At 38.7% G+C, this 24,313-nt stretch overlaps 2 protein-coding genes across 2 annotated transcripts; both read right to left on the bottom strand.

Annotated features, from left to right (window-relative positions):
• Positions 1–1,005: 1,005 nt before the first annotated feature.
• Positions 1,006–11,398, bottom strand: LOC124876769 (palmitoyltransferase ZDHHC20-B-like). The gene is made up of 13 exons (XM_047379764.1): positions 11,247–11,398; positions 10,002–10,028; positions 9,692–9,786; positions 8,830–8,950; positions 8,304–8,373; positions 7,669–7,701; positions 7,390–7,510; positions 7,076–7,208; positions 6,857–6,983; positions 3,892–3,978; positions 3,708–3,787; positions 2,284–2,330; positions 1,006–2,200 (listed from the first exon to the last, which is right to left on the bottom strand). Exons 1-12 carry the CDS (start codon positions 11,362–11,364, stop codon positions 2,287–2,289), a joined length of 1,056 nt encoding a protein of 351 aa, XP_047235720.1. The 5' UTR covers positions 11,365–11,398; the 3' UTR covers positions 1,006–2,200; positions 2,284–2,286.
• A 4,528-nt stretch (positions 11,399–15,926) lies between these two features.
• On the bottom strand, positions 15,927–19,461 carry pcyt1bb (phosphate cytidylyltransferase 1B, choline b). Its single transcript, XM_047379481.1, has 8 exons — positions 19,305–19,461; positions 18,316–18,415; positions 17,920–18,036; positions 17,230–17,381; positions 17,033–17,111; positions 16,798–16,940; positions 16,531–16,719; positions 15,927–16,160 (listed from the first exon to the last, which is right to left on the bottom strand). Exons 1-8 carry the CDS (start codon positions 19,392–19,394, stop codon positions 15,960–15,962), a joined length of 1,071 nt encoding a protein of 356 aa, XP_047235437.1. The 5' UTR covers positions 19,395–19,461; the 3' UTR covers positions 15,927–15,959.
• Between the last annotated feature and the right edge of the window lie 4,852 nt (positions 19,462–24,313).

Below are 24,313 nucleotides of genomic sequence, written 5' to 3'. Positions count from 1 at the left end.
ACACCTCCCGAGGGAGGCATATAGGAGGCATCCGGTATCCTGTAGATGCCCAAACCACCTCAACTTGCTCCTCTCAATGTGGAGGAGCAGCGGCTCTACTCCGAGCTCCTCCTGGATGGCCGAACTCTTCGCCCTATCTCTATGGGAGTTCCTGGCCACCCTACGGAGGAAGCTCATTTCAGCCGCTTGTATCCGGGATCTCGTTCTTTCGGTCATGACCCAAAGTTCATGGCCATAGGTGAGGGTAAGAGCAAAGACCGGCCGGTAAATCGAGAGCTTCGTTTCTCGACTCAGCTCTCCCCAAAGATACTTGAACTCCTCCACTTGAGGCAGGAACTCCCCTCCCACCTGGAGGACAAGCCATCCTTTTCCAGTCAAGAACCATGGCTTCGGACTTGGAGAAGCTGATCTTCATCCCAGCCGCTTCACACTCGGCTGCAAACTGCCCCAGTGCATGCAGTAGGTCTTGGCTAGAGGGGGGCCAGCAGGACCACGTCATCTGCAAAAAGAAGAGACGAAATCCTCTGGTCCCCAAACCAGACCCCCTCTGGCCCTTGGCTGCACACAAAAGTTGTGAACAGGACCGGAGACAAAGAGCAGCCCTGCGTAAGTATAATATGCACCGGTAACAGGTCCGACTTACTGCCAGCAATATGGACCAAACTCCTGCTCCACTTATACAGAAACCGGCTGGCCCCTAATAAAGGGCCCCCGATTCCATACACCCAGAGCACCCCCCACAGGGCAACACGAAGGACAGTCAAATGCCTTCTCCAGCTCCACAAAACACATGCGGACCAGTTGGGCAAACTCCCATGAACTCTATGGTTCATGGGAGTGTATAATTTGATACACTAATTTAAAAGTTTTTATCATAGTCATCAATCAGCCAACAGGCAGTTCTCGTTAACCTTGGACCACAGATATGATATAAAACCCCTCATTTGACTAGAATGTCAATAATCTCAGACCACTTTTTCAAAAAACGAAGGCTAACATTTTATGTTGACTTTAATAAGTTTTATTGTTACAGATCAATCAGAATATTGCTGCATCAACAGTTTGCACAAGAAAAAAGCTGTTATTTACACATGTGAAATTAGCAGCTCAAGTTAGCAAATTGTGCTTCAAACATTCAGTCAGTAAAGTTAGCAATAAATAACAACCAATACATCCACATCAGAAACCAGTCTACAATGAACTTATCAGTCAAACCTCATAGGGAGCTGTGCATAATGTCCATTAAAAGGAATGCAGTCATGAAAAAGGGCTGGCAGAAAAGACTATTATTATCGCTGACATACTTGAGGTATGAAAATCCTTTCTTCTTGGTGTATCCTGGTTTTGGCTCAAGGACACTTTTTGAAACAAATGCTTCCGACCTTTCCGAGTTCATCCCGACACCAATTTAATTGTGTCTTAGTTGTTTTTTCTCTTGTTTTTGCTTACAAATAAATACACCCTGTACTATAAAAACATGAAAACAAACAGTGGAATGAAAAATGGTAATCTCAATCACTTTGCACCACTACAGGTTATGCTTCTCAAATATCTGAAATGTTCCAAGCTTTGGTGCTCACATTTTCAGCCAATATCAGAGTATTCCTTCATCATTTAAAAAATAAAAAAAAACGTATGAAAAGTGTAAACAGAAAGAAAGTTTTAAAAATGTCCAAACATATTGTAAACTAAATTTAAGACCACCCAGCAGTTTATTACGGGCCCTGATAATTACACCATATTTGGAATTAAACATTTATAACGTATTATAGACAACGATGGTGTTAGACTCTCTTATCATTTAAATCTTATCAAACAAATTGGGCTTAAGTGGTTCTACTAGCAGACCCTGATTGAAGCTTTAGTAATTAAATGTTTAGTTAACACTGAGGGAGAATGAATCTCTTCATGAAACATATGAACTGGTTACCAAGTGCAGATGTGGTGGATGGTGAAAACATATACTGGCCTCAAAGACTTGCTTTAGATTAAATAATTAATAAAAAATAAAGTCTTTAGCAGATACAAAGACAAAATCCCAAATCTCCTCAGCTTCAGACTGTTGCAGTCTACAAAGTTGCTGTAGAGAGTTTGTTGTCATGACAACAGTATTGTTTATGTGCCAGGGATGGTCCTGGAGGTATTGATGCTCCTTGTTTAAGGCAATGCAGCTCATATATTTTACAGAGGTGTGTGTGACCTACAATAGGATACAGCAGAACATAAATAAACAAAGAAGGATGAAAAATCACCTTGAAATTCTAAAGAAATATCAAAATATACCTTCTAGGGCTCGCGGTCTACTGTCACAGCAACCATTTGGCCTCCATCTGAAACAAAAACCATCAGAATAGATTAAAACATGTTAAGAAAATCGGAAATGTTCGGTCTTTTGTGCCCATTTCTAATGGTGCTCCTCAGGGTTCTGTTTGTAGACCCATTGTGTAAATTATTTTTCGAATCTATTCCCCAATCAAAATAAAAAGTAAACATTTAATCTCCTTTAAAAAAAAAAAAAAATAGCAGCATGATTAAAAACTGGTCTTTAATTGTTGTATTTGAGAGAATGTCATCCTAGATATGTGTTGACAACTGGGTTGATGAAAACATTAACTTTAAATCTCATTTAGATTTTTTGTTACAGAAACTTTTTTTTACTTTTAGAAATAACTTCAACCAAGAAATAAAAGAAATAAAAGAAGAAAAAATAAAAATAAAAAAAGAGATTAGTCCAGGTTTTTACGCTTTATAAGTAAAAGAATCCAAACAGCAGTTTTTCTCCATGTTCTCAACTACAGTGATCGTCACATTCAGAAATATCTTGTCCAGGGGTGTTGCTGAAAAACTAGCCCACGTATTTGTTGCTTCAAGGCTAGATTAGTGTAATTATTTGCTATCAGAAAGTCCACAAAATGCAGTTAAAAGCTGTTTTAAAAGTTAAAAAGAGAGATCATAGTTCTCCTGTTACAGCTTCCCTCATTGGCTCCCTGTCAAATTCTGAATATAATGTAAATTCTCCTTCTCCCATATAAAGCTCTTTATAACCAAGCTCCATTTTACATTGATTGTTCCGTATCATTAGCCTCATAGCATAATTGCCTAAGTTATATTAGCCAAAATATGAACCAACTCCCAGTTTTAGTATGTGAGGGCAGACACTCCATCTACTTTCAAGACTAGGCTTAAAACTTTCCATTTTTATGAGGCTTATAGTATAGAGTAGCTTAGGTTATACAGAACTATGTCTGTAGTTATACTGCTATAACTAGTCTTTGTTTTGTAAACTGCTTTGAGATGACATTTGCTGCAAATTGGAGCCAAATAAATAAACTGAATTGAAATCTAAATTAGAGTACAACAGCAATCTACTTTATGAATAATTACTGGAGATACACTGCTGTGAAAAAGTAAATTATGATTTAACTTATTAAGGTCAAAAAAGTTATCCAAATCAACCTGGCCCTATGTGACGTCGTTTAGAAATAATCAATACAACTGTTATTAAATTAAATAAAGTCAGTAGTTGCCTCACAACAGACGGTTTGGGGAGACTCCCTTGTTTGTTTGTGGTTTAGAAATGTTTAATATTCAAAATGCCAGTAGGTACAACATTTCGCTGACCATTAGCCTAGTAAAACCATTCCAAAAAAAACAAATGAAATCAAAAGAAAACTACTGATGAAAGAGTACTGATGTGAGAAACATACCAGTTTTCTCTTTGATGTTGCCCTCTGCGTGAGGCACATCATCAGCAACCACACAGAGGTTGGTCTTTCCATCCATGGGGCTGTAATTCAATTCGCACACATGTCAAAAGTAAGATAATCAAAATTTGGGGATCTGACAAAAACAAACAAACAAACAAACAAAAACAAAAAAACAAATACAAACATTTTTCCGTTCTGCTGGAGGACACTGTTTGCTTGTTCAGGATCTATGTGCACCAGTCTGGTGACAAAGGAATGTCCATCCCCCTGACTGAAGAGGAGCAAAACAACACTGATGAGCAAGTTAGCATTTATTTACAATCACTTCTGTTTTACAGAGATCCGCGAACAATGTTAGTCGTTGTAAGTTTCAGTAATTTCAATGAATTAAATAATTTTTCACAACCTTATGATTCGAAATAAAGAACTACATAAAATACAATAATAAATAAATAGATAGCTAATAGATATTAAATGAAGTAATACAATTAAACCCACAATTATTCATACTCCTGGCAGAATTAGGTTTAAAATGATTTTCAGTCAACAAAACGTTTGTTTCTGATCGTAAATGAGACAGGTATCTCTAAAAAGATAAAACTATGTAAATGAACCATAAAAGCTGAAGTTATTTGTTTTTTTTTTATGTATATCTTTTAATCAAGGAAATGTTGAAAATAATTTACACTAGTGTAAAAATCTTTAAGGGTTTTTACATATCAAACCCTTGTTATAACTGCCAAAGAAGCTTTTGACATGTTTCCATTGTTATTTTAGTGATTAATTGTTGGTGATGAGCTCCAACTCTCTGTCCACAGATTCAAGTCAGAGTCTGGCTGGGCCACCAGTCCCAATTAACACGTTATTATAAATTTCTGTCAGTAGAAACATGTCGATAAAGTTAAAAGATTATTTTACATGTAAATCTGCTATAAGTATGTATAATTATGGACCTAACAGGCTATCAGATCTCAATGCCTTTTACACATTATCCTGTAAGCTTCATGGTGGTTGTTGCCAACAGATGTCAGCCTTCAACTGAACTTTCTACTTTAATACCAACAGGATAGGAAACAAGAATGATTTTAATTTCCTAAACAAACAAGAATAATCCAATTTTAGAAGCTAAATTTTTTGGTAGCTTCATAAAGAAGACAGCGATAGATTTTGTTCAACAGGGCCTTGTAGTTTTCTTAAAGGGTAACAACATCTTCAATTCTCAAGCAGAACACATAGATCAAATGAATGTATCAAATGAAAAACCAAAAGGCAGACACAAGCAGCCTTATTGTCTTTTCTTTTAATTTTATATACCGTATTTTCCGCACTATAAGGCGCACCGGATTATAAGGCGCACCTTCAATGAATGGCCTATTTTAGAACTGTTTTCATATATAGGGCGCACCGGATTATAAGGCGCATAGAATAGAAGCTACTGCAGTCAAACATTTGACTGGGGTTGCGTTATGCATCCACTAGATGGAGCTGTGCTAAAGAGAATGTCAACAAAACAGTCAGATAAGTCAGTCAGTCAAACTTTATTAATACACTACAAACCAGCGTTCTGATAACTCCATTCACTCTCATGGTAAGGTCTCCTCTACATAGAATTCTATTGAATAGAGCCAACCGCACGTTAGGAATGCATTGGAGTCTATGAAGTTGAAGTTGAAATCAAACGTTAGTTAAAACGTAAAAGGGAACATTTCCCTGATTCAGTAAACACGTAAAAGAAACAGTTTGATGCACTAAATCAAACGTTAGTACTGTTAACCTTTCCTGTTTCTGTCCCCTGACCGTAGTCTGATGACACAGGGGAGACGCTTTCTCCAGGGCCGAAGTTACTAGTTTCCTCGGGGTTAACTCCCTCACTCATACGTTGCTGAGTTGAGCATGAAGAAACAGCATCAAAACACTGAGTTGTTGACGAGATTCGAGGTTCTTTTTAATGACTTTGCAGCACGTAAAAACACAGGGCTTACAGACTGATACACCGCTGCTCCGGTCGCCGTCTCTACCCACCCCACACACACAATAATACCGACGTCACTCCTTCACTCTTGATTCTCAGCTACGGCAGCACACAGCGCCACCTCTGTCCGGAGGAGTAATGTCAACATCTTCCATACACACACACGAAACATACACCCCACACACTGAGCTTCTAATCACATATAGTTCAGGCAATTCCTGCAACAGTACATTCAAACGTTATACACACACAAGTGGTGTTGGACTAGGAGTAAGCACAGTACAGGTGTTTACCGCTATTACTTCGGCGACGCCCCTGACTACGGTAGCCGTAATGCTGCAAGCGGTGCGGCTTTGTAGTTTACCAGTCGTACTGAAACATTTTGACAGAGCGCCGTGTACAACCAGTATGGATCAACCAATTAACCAATTGATCCATATATAAGGTGCTCCGGATTACAAGGCGCACTGTCATTTTTTGAAAAAATTAAAGGTTTTTAAGTGCGCCTTATAGTGCGGAAAATACGGTATAACTGAAAAAAAAAAAAACTTAACATCTGCTCTAGAAAAGCTGGGCATATACACATTTCTTTTTAAAGGCCCTAAAACATAAATTACTATATTCATGACTTTTTAAGACTTTCAGACCCTGTGGAAATCTTGGTAAAAGCTAAATAGTTTAATTAAACAGACATACAGTTACAAGCAACAATATGTATTATTTATTTTCATTTAACCACATTTTTTGTTTTTGACAAAGCCATCTACCAAAGATGAGGTAACATATCATTTTTGTTTACATTTAAAGAAAATAATGGGATGTAAAAAGTTATTTATGACTTCAACAATTTAAGGGTAAGTCTATATTGACATTACAGCAATCAAAAGATACATTGGTTTTTGCAGGTTTCCACTGATATTGTTGACCGTTCACCTTTTCTGATGAGCCGACGTTGGAAGGCCCCCTAGCCATCACCCTAATCTTTATCTCCCTCTACAGATTCTCTATTAAATTCAAGTGACTGGGCCACTCCATAATGTTACTTCCAGTAAGAAGAAACATGTTGGTCAATTTAAAAGAGTAAACCCAAAGACACCAGGGGTGGAAATAATTTTTAGGCAAACTGCAGTAGCAACGATTAAAGGAACAGGAAATATTGGTAGATTGGTAGACTGACCTTGAGAAAACAGGAAAGAACCAGTACTTCGCCCGCTCTCCAAACACCTCGGCCACATTTCGTTTAAAGCCAAGAGAAAAGCCATTTTTGTCTGGACCATTAGCAAAAAAAGGAGCTCTAAAAGCTTCTAAAAAAAGATGTTTTTAAAACTTAGTCAGCAATGAATTTTGAAGGAAAGAACAAGAAGCTGAATCAAAGCAGACGCTGAAGTATATTTACCTATAGTGGTTCTGTTCTTCCCCACGAGCCACATGTGGTAGCTATAAAGTGACACGATGCTAATGAAGAAGAGGGCTGCCACGAAAAACAGAAACAAGATGTGGAATTTGGCATGTGTGTCGGGAAGTTGTTTCTAAAAAACAGGAGAGGACAAAAAGAAAACTGTATGAGAAACTTCACCTGTGCATCAAATGTTTATGTTTTTGATTTCTGTTGTAATATTTTGGGGTTTATAATATTTCATCATTTTATTTACAGCCTGTTATGCAGCGGTGGATTGCAACAGAAATGTCAGAGGACGTTTCTGTACTCACTGTCCAGAATTTGATGAAATACTGCACAACTGTTGCACAGATGACAACACAGTAGAGCGTCGCGTAGGCCAAGAACAGAATGAAGAACTTGTAGTTTGAAAACCCAACACAGTTATTCACCCTGAAAAACAAACATGGGAAAACATGCCGTTTCTGGAATATATTTTAAAGAACAAATGTTTATTTTACTACAAAAGAATACTTTTTGAAATATATATAAAAATCTAAATATCAACTAATGAAATTGAATCTGTTGTGCTTTTATTTTCTAAATCTCACCAGGGGCAGTGATGGTCCATTTTCAGCACACACCTTCATCATTGGAAATAAGGGAAACCAGTCAGCATAATGTCAGCATTACAACAAACTTCTCAAAATGAAAAGAAATTAATTTACAAATAAAAAAGAAATACATTTATACCCAGGACCACTTGGTATTTAAATGGGTTTAAAATCATTGCAATGTGTTTGCCTTAGGAAGGTCTATGGCTGAGAGATTTCAGATTATATTTTTCAAATTTAAAAGTGTGCAAGAAAAAAAGGATGAAATAGCAACAGGTGTGTTAGAACTAAATGAAAGAATAAATTTGCAAAAGACAAGTTGATCCAGAGGAGTTCAACAAGCTCAAAGTATAATCATCCTACACGCAAAAACATATAAAACAAAATTCAACATAAATACTTGATATTCACAGTCCTATCAAAGGTGAAAGCCATGGCATTAGCTGTTAAATGACCAGGGGTTCCTACAGTCTTGGAAAAGTCTGGAAAACTATAGAATTTTCAAGAGTACGTTTCTAATCATACAAAAAGAAAACATTCAAAATAAGCTAACTTGATGCACATTTTTTTCAGATTTATTAAAAACAACCTTTAATACTCAGTATAGCTGTACATTTAAGTGAAGGACTCACATTTCACACGTTGAGCAGTGGTGGCAGCGATCCGGTTTGATGACTTGACAGAAGTCGCAGTACCTGACGGCTGTTTGGAGAAAAATGCAAGCAGGATGTTTTCAGCATGATGAAGAGGTGGTTTAATATGTCATGGTGTATGTTAGGAAGCTGATCTAAAAATATTATGTAATTGAAATTGTTGTAATTTAAATCTTTAAGAGTGTTGTGTAAGTCCAAGGAGAAAACGAGGTCCACTGGAGTCTAATTAACCCTCCAACATTTCCGCAAACAAAGGAAAGGAAAGTGTGATATATTCATAAAAAGAGGAACATCTTATAGTCTGCATTATCTGCACTCATCCCCAAAAGAGGAAGACCAAATGTAGCAACTGGTGTACGCTGCTTCATTTCTCTTGATTATGTAATGCAGTGTGTGTGTGTGTGTGTGTGCGAGGAACAGCTTTCTTCCTCTGTTTACAGTACAGTTAGTCAGCAGGATGTTCACCTGCAGGCCTCTTTAACGTCAGCCTTGATGAAAGCCTCACCTCCTCCAGCCGTGCGTGTGTACACAGGTAGAGTCCTGGCCGCTTTCTTCAGGATCTCCTGCTGCACCTCGGCTCGCTGCTCCTTCTCGTACAGTTCCCTCTCTGCTCGCGGCAAAGCAAACTAACGGGCATAAAAAGCAGGAGTCAGAGAGCGACAAAACATGTTGTGATTTGCAAAAGTATTTCAGATGAACTTGGAAAAAGTTCAGACCCCTTGAACCCCCCTCCCAGAACTGCAGATTCTTCAACTAGAGCTGTGGATCTCTGCAGTTGCTCCAGAGCTATCATAGGCCTCTTTATTGATTTCCTCATAATCACCTTCCTCATACTGTCAACTTTGGTGGACGGCTATGTTTAGGTAAGTTTAAAAGGTGTGTGTATAAATGATGGATTCAACAGTCCTCCAAGAGATGTTCAAATTTTGGGTTACGGTTTCATACCATAACCTGCTTTAAACTTCTCCACAGCTTTCTCCCCGACCTATCTGCAGTTTTCTTTGATCTCCATTAAGCTGTTTGTTCCCCAAAAAAGCTCTGAGAGCTTCACTAAACAACTGGAATAATACCAGATTGCACACAGGTCTGTTTACTAATTAGGCAACTTCTGAAGGAATTGGTTGAACAACAGCTTATTTAGGTGTAACAGACTAAATGTGATGAATACAAATACACACAATACTTTTAATGTCTTTGTGAATATGTGCCAATTTCTGTTTCTCAACTACATAGTACCTAATTAAAGCATAACTAGGTTTGCGGTTGTAAGATATAAATACATTTGCTAAGCACTGTGGGATGGACTAAAATGAAAACAGTTTTCATTTTAGTTTTTATCTTTCCAGAAACAAGCAATGTTCGCTTACTGCTACTGAAGGACTAGATGGTTTGGACCAGATGGTTTTCCAGTAAGACCATATGAACATGGCAAGGAAAATGTGAAAGAGGACCAAATAGCTAACTGTGGAGGGGAAAAAAGAAAAATCATTTATTATTGGTTTTACACGCATCTTTGACATAATACCACCAATAAAACATTTGTACTTTGTTGCCTGTACTTGTGACATGAGCAATGACAATAAAGTTGAACCAAATCTAATCGAAGATGGAATGAATAAACAAAAAACTGAGAAGCTATGTGAATAGACAGGTAAACACGAGTGTGTGGGCTCTTACTTCGTTCCGCATTATTTGGGATTGTATCTATACAAGACAGGACAAAAATATAATGTCAGTGAGTGTAAATGGATGCCATTGGAAATGCATGAATACATCTCACACAGACACAGCCTCCTCTCTCGCGCCATGCGGCTGCAGCCTGGCACGGGCAGCAGTGGTCCACCCATAACAGGGTGCTTTGTCTAAGTACCAAGGATGCTCCGATCTGACCACAGCTGCTAGGTCTATGCTGATAAATGAATAACCATAGCTTGTATTAATAGTATGGTAAAGTACTGGGGGGTAAAGCATATAAAACATCCAATCAATTACTGCTGGAATATACTAAAGCTGCTCAAGGCTACTGAACGAGCTGTACACCTGATAGATAAAGCTTGGAAAAAATAATAACAGGAAATATTGAAAAGTATACTTTAGAAATTATTTCACTTGTGGAATAGAGGAGAATTTACAGGATCTCAGAAGGGACATTAAAACTATATCAGCAGATTGTCACAAAACTAACAGCATGTGTATGAGAAAATTATTTTGAAACAGATTTTTTTATTTATTTAAATAATAAATAAATAAGTAGTAAAAGCTAAAAATGTACATAATTAAATAGCATCTCATTTTTGTCATCTGCCACTGTTTAAAGTCTGGCCATGTGCTGCATATAATATATTTTTTTGTATTTTATTCCAGGGAATTAGCAATGAAAGACAAAAACAATAAAATAAAGATAAGAACTTTAAAATGATTTATATAAGCTATTTTCTGTTCAACATTTTTTTAGACTTCATAAAAAAGAAACTTGTATTGACATTTAAAAAAAATTAATTTTTAACCAGTATTACATCTTTTCTAAAACGTGGTCAAATAAAAAACGGTTACAGCCAATTATAAGAGAACATTTTTTTTCAAACTAATAAAAAATGAGAATAATCCAACAATTGATTGTGATTGTATTAATAATATCTAATCTTACACGGTGATTTGCAACCATTTTGATGAAGTTCCTCATCAATAGGTCAAAATGTGTCCGGTATACCGATGTTACACGCGTTTCCGTTATAAATAGATGCATATTTTCGAGCTGATCAACAGTTCCTCCGTCTAACGCTCCTGAGTGACAGGAGACCGCAGCCTGGTTTTAAATCTCACTTCAGCCCGTCTGTCAAAGTTTAAAACCCGAAACCCTGAACCTCCGCTCATATCCGACCCGGAGACGTTCAAACACTCACCAAAATGAAGTGTACTTACACACACAGAGTTCCACCACATAGGCGTAATAAGACCAGGCGACAACCATGTTAATAAACAGGACAGGTACCCAGTTCAGAGCCCGTTTACAGCACTTCAACGTATGAGAAGGGGCCATTTTTAATCCGTGTACCTGACGGTGACGTCATAGCTGAGCTTTTATATGTTCTTGCCAAAGATTCAACAACAGTAAGATGATTCACTCCAGCGCTAATCAATGGTTTAGTCAAAGAGACAACGAGCTCAAGATGTTTCACTCCGTCGCAGATCCCACGATATGACAGGTAAGAAGCATTGATTTTTCCTTCATTTGTAATGTTTTTTATGTACTTTTCGGGCTCAAAATGAATGAAGAAGCCTTGCCACCTTGGTGGACTTTCTTTTTTTTTTTTGTTAACTTTTTGTAAATTAAAGGTTGTTGCAGTATGTAGCAAGAAGGTCCTGGATTCAATTCTCAACCAGGAGTCTTTCTGCGTGGAGTTTGCATGCTTTCCATGAGCATGTGTGGGTACTCTCCGGGTACTCTGGCTTCCTCCCACAGTGCAAAAACGTGACTGTTAGGTACATTAGACAACAGATTAATTCCCCTTAGGTATGAGTGTGTATGTGTGTATAGTTTTTTGTCTCTCTGTTGCCCTACTATGGACTGGCGACCGGTCCAGGGTGTATCCTGCTTCTTGCCTGTTGACCGCTGGAGATGACGTCACCAATTTACAGTCTTTATTTTTCCTGTGTTTTTTTCCTATAGATTTATTTTCAAAAACTCCAACCAGTGGCAATCCCATTTCTCCACAATGAAGGACCGAATTCAACATTCATTTCCACAGAGCTAAGTTTATAATAGACCCCTTTCAGACTTTGGGAGTGGAGAGGATGAAATTACCTGATCTTAACCCCACTGATCATTTGTGGGATCAGCTTGGGTGTTCTTATAGTGCCAGGGTGATCAATTCAACCCTATTGGCTGACTCGTGACAAATGTTGGTTGAAGAAAGGGATGCCATCCTACAGCACTGTGTGACCAAGCTGCTGACCAACATAAGGGTGAGGTGCCAGGCTGTGGCGGTTGAGTACCTTTCTTTCATCCATTTCTAAGGCTCTTGTTTGCAAATAAATACATGGTTACATTTCTAATAGGTATTGTTTCTTCTAATTTCGGTAATCCAATTAAATTACATCAAACAATAGCCAGCAGCAGCATTGAGAAAGAGGATTTGTCTGTCCATCCATGGTCTGGACCAGCTTATCCTTGCAGGCTTGGGGGTCATTGGTGGGTTCATTAGGCATGAGGCGGGGAACACCCAGGAAAAGTTGCCAGTAAATGTTGATTACGTGAAATAAACAGACTTTTTAACAGTATAGTCTTAGATTTATTGCCAAGAAGTGTCGCTCCAACAAATAAATAATTGATAATTCATTTCTTACTTTTTCTACCAAGTTCATATATACAGGTCCTTCTCAATATATTAGCATATTGTGATAAAGTTCATTATTTTCCATAATGTAATGATGAAAATTTAACATTCATATATTTTAGATTCATTGCACACTAACTGAAATATTTCAGGTCTTTTATTGTCTTAATACGGATGATTTTGGCATACAGCTCATAAAAACCCAAAATTCCTATCTCACAAAATTAGCATATCATTAAAAGGGTCTCTAAACGAGCTATGAACCTAATAATCTGAATCAACGAGTTAACTCTAAACACCTGCAAAAGATTCCTGAGGCCTTTAAAACTCCCAGCCTGGTTCATCACTCAAAACCCCAATCATGGGTAAGACTGCCGACCTGACTGCTGTCCAGAAGGCCACTATTGACACCCTCAAGCAGGAGGGTAAGACACAGAAAGAAATTTCTGAACGAATAGGCTGTTCCCAGAGTGCTGTATCAAGGCACCTCAGTGGGAAGTCTGTGGGAAGGAAAAAGTGTGGCAGAAAACGCTGCACAACGAGAAGAGGTGACCGGACCCTGAGGAAGATTGTGGAGAAGGGCCGATTCCGGACCTTGGGGGACCTGCGGAAGCAGTGGACTGAGTCTGGAGTAGAAACATCCAGAGCCACCGCGCACAGGCGTGTGCAGGAAATGGGCTACAGGTGCCGCATTCCCCAGGTCAAGCCACTTTTGAACCAGAAACAGCAGCAGAAGCGCCTGACCTGGGCTACAGAGAAGCAGCACTGGACTGTTGCTCAGTGGTCCAAAGTACTTTTTTCGGATGAAAGCAAATTCTGCATGTCATTCGGAAATCAAGGTGCCAGAGTCTGGAGGAAGACTGGGGAGAAGGAAATGCCAAAATGCCAGAAGTCCAGTGTCAAGTACCCACAGTCAGTGATGGTCTGGGGTGCCGTGTCAGCTGCTGGTGTTGGTCCACTGTGTTTTATCAAGGGCAGGGTCAATGCAGCTAGCTATCAGGAGATTGGGGAGCACTTCATGCTTCCATCTGCTGAAAAGCTTTATGGAGATGAAGATTTCATTTTTCAGCACGACCTGGCACCTGCTCACAGTGCCAAAACCACTGGTAAATGGTTTACTGACCATGGTATCACTGTGCTCAATTGGCCTGCCAACTCTCCTGATCTGAACCCCATAGAGAATCTGTGGGATATTGTGAAGAGAACGTTGAGAGACTCTAGACCCAACACTCTGGATGAGCTAAAGGCCGCTATCGAAGCATCCTGGGCCTCCATAAGACCTCAGCAGTGCCACAGGCTGATTGCCTCCATGCCACGCCGCATTGAAGCAGTCATTTCTGCAAAAGGATTCCCGACCAAGTATTGAATGCATAACTATACATGATTATTTGAAGGTTGACGTTTTTTGTATTAAAAACACTTTTCTTTTATTGGTTGGATGAAATATGCTAATTTTGTGAGATAGGAATTTTGGGTTTTCATGAGCTGTATGCCACAATCATCCGTATTAAGACAATAAAAGACCTGAAATATTTCAGTTAGTGTGCAATGAATCTAAAATATATGAATGTTAAATTTTCATCATGACATTATGGAAAATAATTAACTTTATCACAATATGCTAATATTTTGAGAAGGACCTGTATATATTGCAGTTTTTATGCTTCTCCTAGTCCGAGGTGGACCTTGGACTAGGAGCAAAGCAGAGCTGCAGTAGAAGTATTGTTTGATGACAACTGACAGGCATTTATTTATTTTTTATGTCTTGTGCAGTCCTGGGCAGAAGGTTTTTCTGGGACAGGAAGCAATATTACCCATAGAGATGTTTTAAATTACTAGAACGCTTCGAATAATTATTAGAAGATTTCATATGTCTCCCTATTTATTACGTAACAACTTTAGATGTACAGTAATCAGGATAACACACACATGCAAATTCATGGGAAGTAATAGATTTATGATAATTGTTATGTAAATTATTTACAAGCCATAAGGCTTAACTTGAAACACATTTTCCTGTGTTAAATAGATGTTTGAGGTGTGAAATGCCGCTTTCAGTAACTTTACACTACATTATCATAAAATATTTATTAAAGATTCAAAATTTTGGATACATAAGCATCTATTTAATGTATCAAAAAGAAATGTTATCCCCATATCTAAAATATGGAAAATTGCATTTTTTTAACATGTTAATGAAGTAGCCACAGGCAATACTAGGAAACTTATACATTAACCTGCATATATACTTGCATATATACTATATAGAAAACTGTATAGTTCAGTTTTCTAAACATTATCGGTTAAAGAAAAATTAAAGTTTTAAGGTGAAAAGTTTTATATCAGTTTATATTTGTGTCCATAAGTAATAAATAAATACATAATAAGTAATAAAGCCCAGATTCATGTTAAAATGAATCTGGGTTCTTTCTTCAGACAGATTTCAGTTTTGTTAATGTGCCACACTTAAAACGTTGTCGTTGTTGTCCTAATAGAAGCAAAACAAAAATCCTGGACCTGGTAGGCTTTTTGCCTCTTTAAATCTGATGACCCCATTAGCCTCCCACATATTTGTACACATTTAGAAAGAAAATGTACAGTTGGTGGAACTGTTGCCTTGCAGAAAGAAGTTCCTGGGGTCTTGTTCTCCCTGTGCATGCGTGGGTTCTTTCCGGGTACACTGGCTTCCTCGCACAGTCCAAAAACATGACTAACTAAGTAGTTCTTAGGTATCAGTGGATGTGTGCATGGTTGTTTGTCCTGTGGTGGACTAGAAACCTGTCCAGGGTGTACCCCGCCTCTTGCCCGTAGACTGAAGGACAGAGGCACCAGCTGCCCCGCGACCCTGTACAGAAAACCTGGGTATGGAAAAAGGAATGCAAGAAATATCAGAAAAATCTAGTGGTAAAAAAGCTGCATTCTATCTAATGGCCAGCAGGTGGTACTATTTTAATGCAAAAACGGTTATAGTGAAATTGGGGTTATAGTTAGGATTGGCAAAACAAGGGCTCTGCTGCTAACAAGGAAAAGTGTTGAGTTGCAAACAAACAGTGAAATTAAAATAATGATATAAGAATACTTTTAACGTTACATATTAGAAAACTGTCAGTTCTATCAGATAAAAGTTGTTAGAACTTCTTGAATCTCTAGTGAATGATGAATGACAAAAAGCAAACAAATCCAAGCAAACAAAATATGGCATTTTCATTTTTTTTTAATTATGTACAATATGATATCTCACTTGCACTTTAGCACTCATAATAAATCGTTTGAGACACATTGTGTACCAGAATAATGGCTAACGATCAGAGGTCGCTTTGACAGAAGAGCGGGTCCTCTTTTTGGGTGAAGATGGGGAGGAAGGAGGAGAGGCAGAGGATTGGAGTGTGTCAGGTGAAACTGAACGTCTTCTGGAAGGACTGCTGCTGGGCGATCCACGGGGTGAGGAGTAAGGTGACAGGGCCTGGAGCATGCGGCCACTGCGTTCCTGGATGGCATGCTGAACGAGGAAAGATAAAAGAAACCATTTAACCATAATGCAATTTTGTTTACAATTCTTTATTCTGTTTAATCTGAATTTCAAAGCAGATTAGTGTGTAATATAATTTATATTTTCATACCTCAAAAGAGCTTGATGGTATGATTTGAGCTATTATTCCTGGGGATAAAAATCTTTTTTGATCAGCCTAATATGGCTGCTTGACCCCTCATTTCAAGTTCCCCATAACGTTTTTAGAGTATGGATTTCAAATAAAACCAGATTTAACTTAGAAGCTAGAAACATGCCTAAATCTTTTTCAGTACCATTGTCACCAAATATTTTCTCCCCAACTTTGTGAGACTTTTGGTTTAAAACACTGCAAACATACCCATGCTCTATCTGGTCCAAAAAGCTCCAGGAAGTTGCTAATGAATTCCCGTGACTTCTCCTCCCACTTGTGGATCAGGTCCTGGCTCTTCTCCTCCACCCTGTTCACAAAGTGCTTCGACTTTTCCTCCACCGTTCGCACCGTCTCTTTCATCTTATCCACCTGATTCTGTAGCCGATACTTATTCTCCTGCCAGTAAAGAAAAAGTTGTGTTCATCTGTTTCTAGTATATATTGCCCTTTTGTTTAATGTGAAAGATTTTCTTACATTAAGAAACCCAACATTAAGTTCACGGGCTGTGTAACCTCTCTGCAGGTTCCGTCGGACGTAGATGTCATAGTCTCGGACGATACGAGTGATCAGATCAGAGGTGGAGATGCCCTCTGTCCTCTGAGTGACCACAAACATTCCTTATATGAATAAACAAATTCTGTAATTCAGTTTAGTGAAAAAAGTAACTACACAATTTGCAAGGATTGCATTAGTTTCTGTAAATCTGCACCTGCTTCCTTGATGTGCTTATAAACATCGTCTGATCCAGCAGATGTGTAAGGAATGTCATCATGGGCCACAAAGTCGATCTAAAGGGAGTGTTTGGACTACTTAAGCACACAAATCTTTATATAATATATTTTCATCTGTTTCTGTATCACTGTCTGATTCTGCAGTAGTGTGTCCAGTCACAGTGTGAATTTTGACCTTGTGTTTCTCTAGGAACTCTGGTGTAAGTGTCCAAGGAGCGTCGCGCACCACCTCGTCAACGTAACGGCAGTGCCTGAGTGCTTCGTAGCGCTCATCCTCTGTCATCACAGTGTAGCCTTTAAGCTTGTGGGTGAGTTCATCACTGCACACTAATCACATAATGACATACATTCAGTGTATTATATTAAATCAGTAACAATATAAAGGTGTGTCAAAAATAAATAGATAAATGAAAATTTGACTAAGCTTCATTTATTTAGATAAAGATCTCAGGTACATGTAAAATGTAATCATGAACTTTAAACGTTTCAAATTTTATTATTTTATTAGTATTTTATGGATTTTGATGAGGTAGATCAACAGGCAGAGCTACAATATAATTGGTAAGATGAAAGCATAGCCATGTTAGAATGAGTAAGTCAAACTCCAGACCTAATCCAAAATAAGAATTTGTAACAAGATTGAAAATGAGCTGTGTCTAAACCTACTGTTAAGATTTTTATGTTTCAAAGTTTTGTAAACAATGTACAATTTTCCTTCCATTTCACAATTATGTAGTCCTTTTCTGTTAGTCTATCACATAAAATCCTAACAAAATACACCGAAGTTTGAGACTGTAAAGTCACAAATTATAAAAAGGATTAAGGAGTACAGTTTATGTTCTTCAAATAAAAATCTATACTTCACCTCCTACTATCAGGTAAGTGTTTGGGAAAACATTTTTGGCCTGCATTAGGGCCCGAGCATGTCCCGAATGGAAAAGATCAAAGATTCCATCAGCATAGACTCTCACCGGCCTTTGAGCTGCAAAAAAAGCAACACGGGAACATGAACATCACTTTCTGAACCAAAACTAAAATAAGAATCTCAGTGCTTTATTTCTATTAATGTTACACTCATATAACATGATTAATTACTGCAGAGAGAGAATGCACTGATACTGAAGCCCATATCTTGATCTGTGAATCAATAAAATTAAAGCATTAAAGTTTGTTGCCTTCCCTTACTCCTTGCTTCCAGTAGTAGGTGCTGTCTGGATTTTAGTGTTATGATATCAGTTTTCAACAAAAATATAAATTTAACCTGGGGTTCCCTTCCGTGCTTGAGCTATAGTCAGCTTTTCCCGCGGGATCTCTGCCTCATAACCTGTTGGTTTGGCAAACGGCGCTGGCTCCCGCACAGCCTGAGGATACAGAGATAATATATAATTCGAAATGAAGCATGTTAGGGTATTATGTTCGTTTTATAGCCTTAGCTTGTAGTTATATTTCACCTAGCTGCAAGTCATACCTAACATGCATTTTTATAGTCGCTCAAAGCACTTCTGAATTCAGTAGTAAAATTTCAAGCATGCCTATTTGGAACAAAGGCAGAAGGAGTTACAATGACAACGAAAAGATTGCAGGTACAAAAAAATGCCAAAACTTTACACAGTAACAAGATATGAGGTTTTGCAAATTTGCACATTAGGATTCACCTCTACTTTTGACATTGTTAAAAAAAAAGTGTAAAACGAGAAAAGCTTTTATAACATCCCCCAGACAGAGCTAAATCAGTTCTAAAGCAACACACATCTACTCCCTGTCCCTGTGTTGCATGGACTTTGTGTTGTGAGCAGATACATATATGCACCTTTATCAGTTGTGATGTAAGAGTACTTTGAACCCCTGGTCTGATTGAAATGTACATGGTGTAGAGTCAGTATAAACAATGTCTTACAATGTTTCAGAACTGGTAGCACAGGTGCTAGATAATTCATTAAATGTCACACTGAAGGACACAAGACACTTGCATGCATGAATTTATCTGATAGCAGTAAAATGTGACAACTTTAGTTTAGAACTTCATCTATTTATTCCAAATATTTGCTTCATCTATTTTCAAAGTTACCATGTCTTACTGCCACAACAACAATGTAGCATGGCTGCAACATTTGATCCAAATTTAATATTCTAAGTAAAAAATCCATCCACTAAATGTATGTTTTTCTGATATTTAAAGCTATTCACATGAGCATTAGATATTTTTAGTTGTCATTTTTTTATTCTTTCTTGATGTATATAAATCGTTACCTTATGAATGCCTCCTCCTCCTCTCCTGTTCTGCGGGGTCTGTTGGTTCTGGTTGTTGTTGCTGCTTCGGCCTCGTCTCCTTCTAGCCATCGCTGATCTTCTGCTGTGAACTCACCTGCTGCACCTCTCTGCTGGCCTTACTGGTCCACATGGGAGATTTCTGAGCCTGTGCGTCTCTTTAAGTTTACATCCTATCAGCCTTCCTCACCCTGATGACGGGATAACACGGTGAGCAAAGTTCATGCCACTCTGGGGAAGGTATTCAGAAATGCAAAGTGCATTTGCAATCAATATGGATCTGTCTTTCTTTCGCTGAAAGTGTCATGTTATACTAGCCATTATATACATTTTAATAACCTGGTAATACATTGCCTTACAAAAGTCATAGTATTAAACATACTTTTCATTAAGCGCATATATCTGCACTGAACACTGTTTTATTTTTATTTTTTTTATTGGCCTAATGTAATACCATTAGATGTCATGTTTTCATTAGCTGTAAGCAGAAAATCACTGTAATTAAAAGTAACAATGGCTTGAAAACAGTCTCTGTAATTAATTTGCGTAATGTGTTTTACTCAGCGAATTGAGTTACTGAAATAAATTTATTGAATATGACTGTATTTGCCTACTGAAGCCACATCATTATTATAATCTCAGTATGATACAGATGTTCTGTAAAGAGAACATTAGTCGGCAAAACGCATCATGGAAACCAAGGGACACACTAGACAGGTTGAGGAATAAGGTCCACACAAGTTTAAAACAGTAAAACATTTCAACGAGCAATAGTGGTAGTTCGTGCATGGCAGGAATTAGGTGCTCTGCTCAGATGAGGCTGAAACTAAAATTTACAGTCCACATGTAAAATGCTGTGTGGTGGCAGACTAACACTCCACATTACGCTCCACACTCCGTCAAGATGGTCGGAGTTGATGTAAAGATGGATAATGCTAAACACAGGAGCAATTCTTGAAGAAAATTAGATCTTTCCTCTACAGGCACCCTATCAAGTGTGCGGGCTTTGTTTCAAAGTTGGGTTCTCTTCTAGAGGCCTGCTAGCTTGAAGATGTTACAGAATTTATTAGCTGTTTTAAGGACTGCACTCTTTGGGACAGAGATGTCAGAGACTTTTCCCAGAGTCTATTGAAGCCTGAAGACGTAAGCTAATCATTTATTGGATTTGGAAGGTGGGACCTGCAGCCCATATTGGACACAGATATTCCTGTGAACTTTACCAGCTACTTGGTCTTTGTGGTCCATGTATGCTTTGCCTGCCTGTCTGCCAGGTTTTGAAACTCACTGTTTCAAACCATTGGCAGGATTTCTCAATATGTGCCATTTGTCAATCTGTCAGTGTTGCACGCCATGATGAGTTTTGTCTCACCGTAAGAGTTCCTCGTGGTCCTTTTCTTGCACTCTGGGTTTTTGATTAGATTAGATTAGATTAGATTAGATTAGATTAGATTAGATTAGATTAGATTAGATTAGATTAGATTAGATTGACTTTATTATCTAAAGAAAATTCATCTTGAATACAAACACTGGCTGCAGCTTAAATATAAAATCCAAAGATGTCACATACAATTCCTGCTTGTATCTACTTTATCCCACTGCTCATTGCACATTGTCTGAAAGACTAAAATTAAGAGATCAAAATAAAACCAGAAATACGATATAAACATATTAAATACAGTTTAAGATCCTATTGACCATTACCTGTATATTTTGCAATCACAGTTTAGTGTTTTTGTTGTTATTTAATGCTTTCTGTCATGAAGGGCTCTTGGATCTGGATTCCAGACAGGCAGGCAGAAGCAGTACGGTGAGTAGAAAGATTTAAATAATAAAAAGAAAAAACGTATAGCCAGACATGAGGTGGCAGAAGCAGGCACGAACATGGGCAGACATGGCATGAATAAAGCCGTCTTGGATCAGGTCAGCAAACAGTATAAACCAGCAAGGAGCATCAGAAATGGGAAACATAAATAGCAGGGGGGACAGGTGGAAAGCACGAGTCTGATGAGCAGGCAGCAGCTGGATTGAATTACCTTAATTGCAGAGTGGCTGAGAGAGAATAAAAACATGAATGGAAGTAAAAGAAAATCCAAAAGAGATATATAACACATGCAACAAAACATAAAAATGCATCAGAACAGAAAACAAGTTGTAAGAAACAAAACCTAAACATCTATAAATCATGATAGAACCCTCTCCTCAAGAGCAGGTTCCAGGCACCCCAGTCTCCAGAAAAACCAACAGTGGTGACAGTGGCGCAGAGACCTTGGACAAGCTTGGAGGCCAGCATTGACGAAGTGGATGGACATGAACCTTGGGGGTTGGCCATGGCGATGCAAGAACCAGCTTCAGTGTAGAAGTCTTGGAGGCCAACAGGGCTAATGGAAGCACCCACAAAGAACTTTGTCTGAAGACCATGAGACCTGGAGAGTCCATAAAGGGGCTTAGGAAATTTGGACCCTGGGCAAAGCTTAGGAGACTTGGACCCTGGGTAGCATTTGGGAGATGGGAACCCACAAAGAAACTTAAAAACTTGAACACACCAAGAACCTTGTTTAGAGATTGACCTTGAGGCATGATGAGTCCATAATAGAACTCTGTACACTTGGGCCCAGGACAGAACTCTAGGGACTTGGGCTCTTGAAGGAGCCTTGAAAAATGCCATGGAAGCCTGGAGAACCCTCGGCAGAGCTCTGGAGAACAGCATGAAAGCCTGGAGAATCCTCAACAGAGCTCTAGAGACATGAATGATAGTAAACCCACATGGACACCCTCCTCACAGAACTCTAGAACAGGAACCCAAGGCGTGTCCGCCTGTACACCTTCATCAGAGAACCAAGGTGCTCTGAGGCAGCACTGATACTGTAGCTGCAGATGTCGAAGACGTGGGCATAGGAATCGCTGCTATAGAGAGCTCAACTGTGCTATGGAGACCTGACAAGAACTCCGGTGCTTGAAGGCAATGAAGAGGAGTGGAGGCGTCGGCACGATCCCCTGGAAACAGAGTGGAGACATCGGCTGAACCTTCTGACACAGGAGCAGATGCAGCTGTATGGTAGGCAGCCGAAGGGAGCAGCAGGAGACGCTGACACAGGTGGTGGAGAAAGCCGGAGCTGTGGCTGAAGGAAGGTGCGGCCCTCTCGGCGTCCTCGGCATTGGGGTGCCTCTGGTTCGATCCACTTCAGCAGAAGTGGGGAAGGCAGGACTTCCAGGTCATCAGGTAGGTTCTTCAGTGCGTCCTCCATCTGCTGCTGGACCCAGAGATCCATTGCACTCACTTACCGTTTGTCCACGAAGACCATTTGTGGCTGGATATTTCTATCAGGAAGGACTCTTGGAGCTGGATCCAATTGCATACAGGCCGGTGAGAGCAGTGAGGTGAGTAGAAATATAAAAAAAAAAGCTTACAGCCAGACATGAGATGGCAGAAGCAGGCACGGACATGGGCAGATACGGCATAAATAAAACAGTCTTGGATCAGTTGAGCAAACAGTATAAACTAGCGAGGAGCAATAAGAAATGGGAAGCATAAATAGCAGGAGGAACAGGTAGAAAGCACGAGCCTGATGAGCAGGCAGCAACTGGACTGAATAAACTTAACTCCAAGGTGGCTGAGAGGGACTAAAAAACATGAATGAATACTGCATGGAAGTAAAAGAAAACCCAAAGGAAATGTCTAACAGATGCAACAAAATATAAAAATGCATCATAACTAAAAACATGTAGTAAGAAACTAAATCTAGAGGAAAAATAAAACCCAAAAATCTACAAATCCTGACAAATAAGTTCTTGTAGCAGCTGCATGTAGGCACTCTGAGGGGTCTGAAATCATTTTTTGGGACTGTCTGGTCAGTGTTTCCTTAAAGATGGTCTAAGGTTAGGGATGCTACTTGACTCGCATCATTTCATAGCTTTTAATATGAGCTGGGTGAGCTGGGCCTTCATTAGGAAAGACAGGTCTCCGCTCTCCAAAAAGGATCTGGGTCCTGTTGATTTTATACAATAGAATGCAATCCAATCCAACTTTATTAATAAAGCACTTTAAACAACCAGCGCAGTACCAAAGTGCTGTACAGCTGAATAAGTTAAAAATAAACATAAAAACAGAACACATTAAAACAAACTGTTCACAAGTAAACGCCCCTACTGTATACAGAACAGCATAAAAATCAACTAAAAACAACTAACATAAAATGACCTAAAACCAACAACTAACAGCGTTTAAAATGCCACGATAAAAAGATGGGTTTTCAGAAGAGATTTGCCCTTTGCTGGGCAGATCATTCCACAACTTGGGAGATGCTGCAGCAAAAGCACAATGTCCTCTAAGTTTAAGCTCAGTCCGAGGTACAGTGAGGAGGACCCGAGAGAGCGAGTCGGTGTATAAGGCTGCAACAGTTTAGAGAGATACTGTAGGATAGGCTGCCTTCGCTGGCTAAAACCTACGGTTTTAAGCTCTCCAGGATCCATGTGTTTGGCAGAGATGTTATGTAGTTTCTTATAGTACTTAAGTACACTTTCTGGGATCACTTGAATTTAAACTCCCACTTGACATTTTAAAAGATTAAATCATCTTGTCATGAGTGTGTCTTATATCCACAGAACACATTGTAGATATACTCTATCACAGTCTCTAAAATGTTAACATAAGTGTGTTCTGTCTAAATGGAAGAAAACTGTTTCAAAGAAACAGGATGTGTGTTTAGAGATACACTAAGGTTGGGGGATCTCCAAAGAGGAATTTTCAAGAAAAACAAGAAACACTATTTAGGGAATTTGAGAAGCAGTAAAACTGCTTTTAAGGACATTAACACTGCATTTCATCAATGTTTGTTCAAAATCTAAATTGCTTAAACTAACACCAGCATTTAGGTTGGGAACAAAGTTTTCTTAATTATGCTTTTGAATTTTATTTTTAGGGCTTTACTAATGATTCTGGTTTTACCCTCAAAAAAGGCAATTAGTTGATCAAACCTGAACTGATTGATTTT

Source organism: Girardinichthys multiradiatus, chromosome 11 (genome assembly GCF_021462225.1).
Source record: "Girardinichthys multiradiatus isolate DD_20200921_A chromosome 11, DD_fGirMul_XY1, whole genome shotgun sequence".
NCBI classification, from domain to species: Eukaryota; Metazoa; Chordata; class Actinopteri; order Cyprinodontiformes; family Goodeidae; genus Girardinichthys; species Girardinichthys multiradiatus.
This window is presented reverse-complemented; position numbering and strand designations above follow the sequence as displayed.

Coding starts and splice junctions, on each gene's coding strand:
- LOC124876769 (XM_047379764.1), bottom strand. CDS start 11,364: ATGGCCCCTTCTCATACGTTGAAGTGCTGTAAACGGGCTCTGAACTGG. Junction 9,787..10,001: donor CCCAAATAATGCGGAACGAA/GTAAGAGCCCAC, acceptor TCCCCTCCACAG/TTAGCTATTTGGTCCTCTTT. Junction 3,788..3,891: donor CTCCAGCAGAACGGAAAAAT/GTTTGTATTTGT, acceptor ATTGAATTACAG/CCCCATGGATGGAAAGACCA.
- pcyt1bb (XM_047379481.1), bottom strand. CDS start 19,394: ATGGCTAGAAGGAGACGAGGCCGAAGCAGCAACAACAACCAGAACCAA. Junction 18,037..18,315: donor AGCACGGAAGGGAACCCCAG/GTTAAATTTATA, acceptor CTTTTTTTGCAG/CTCAAAGGCCGGTGAGAGTC. Junction 17,382..17,919: donor CACTTACCTGATAGTAGGAG/GTGAAGTATAGA, acceptor TTATGTGATTAG/TGTGCAGTGATGAACTCACC.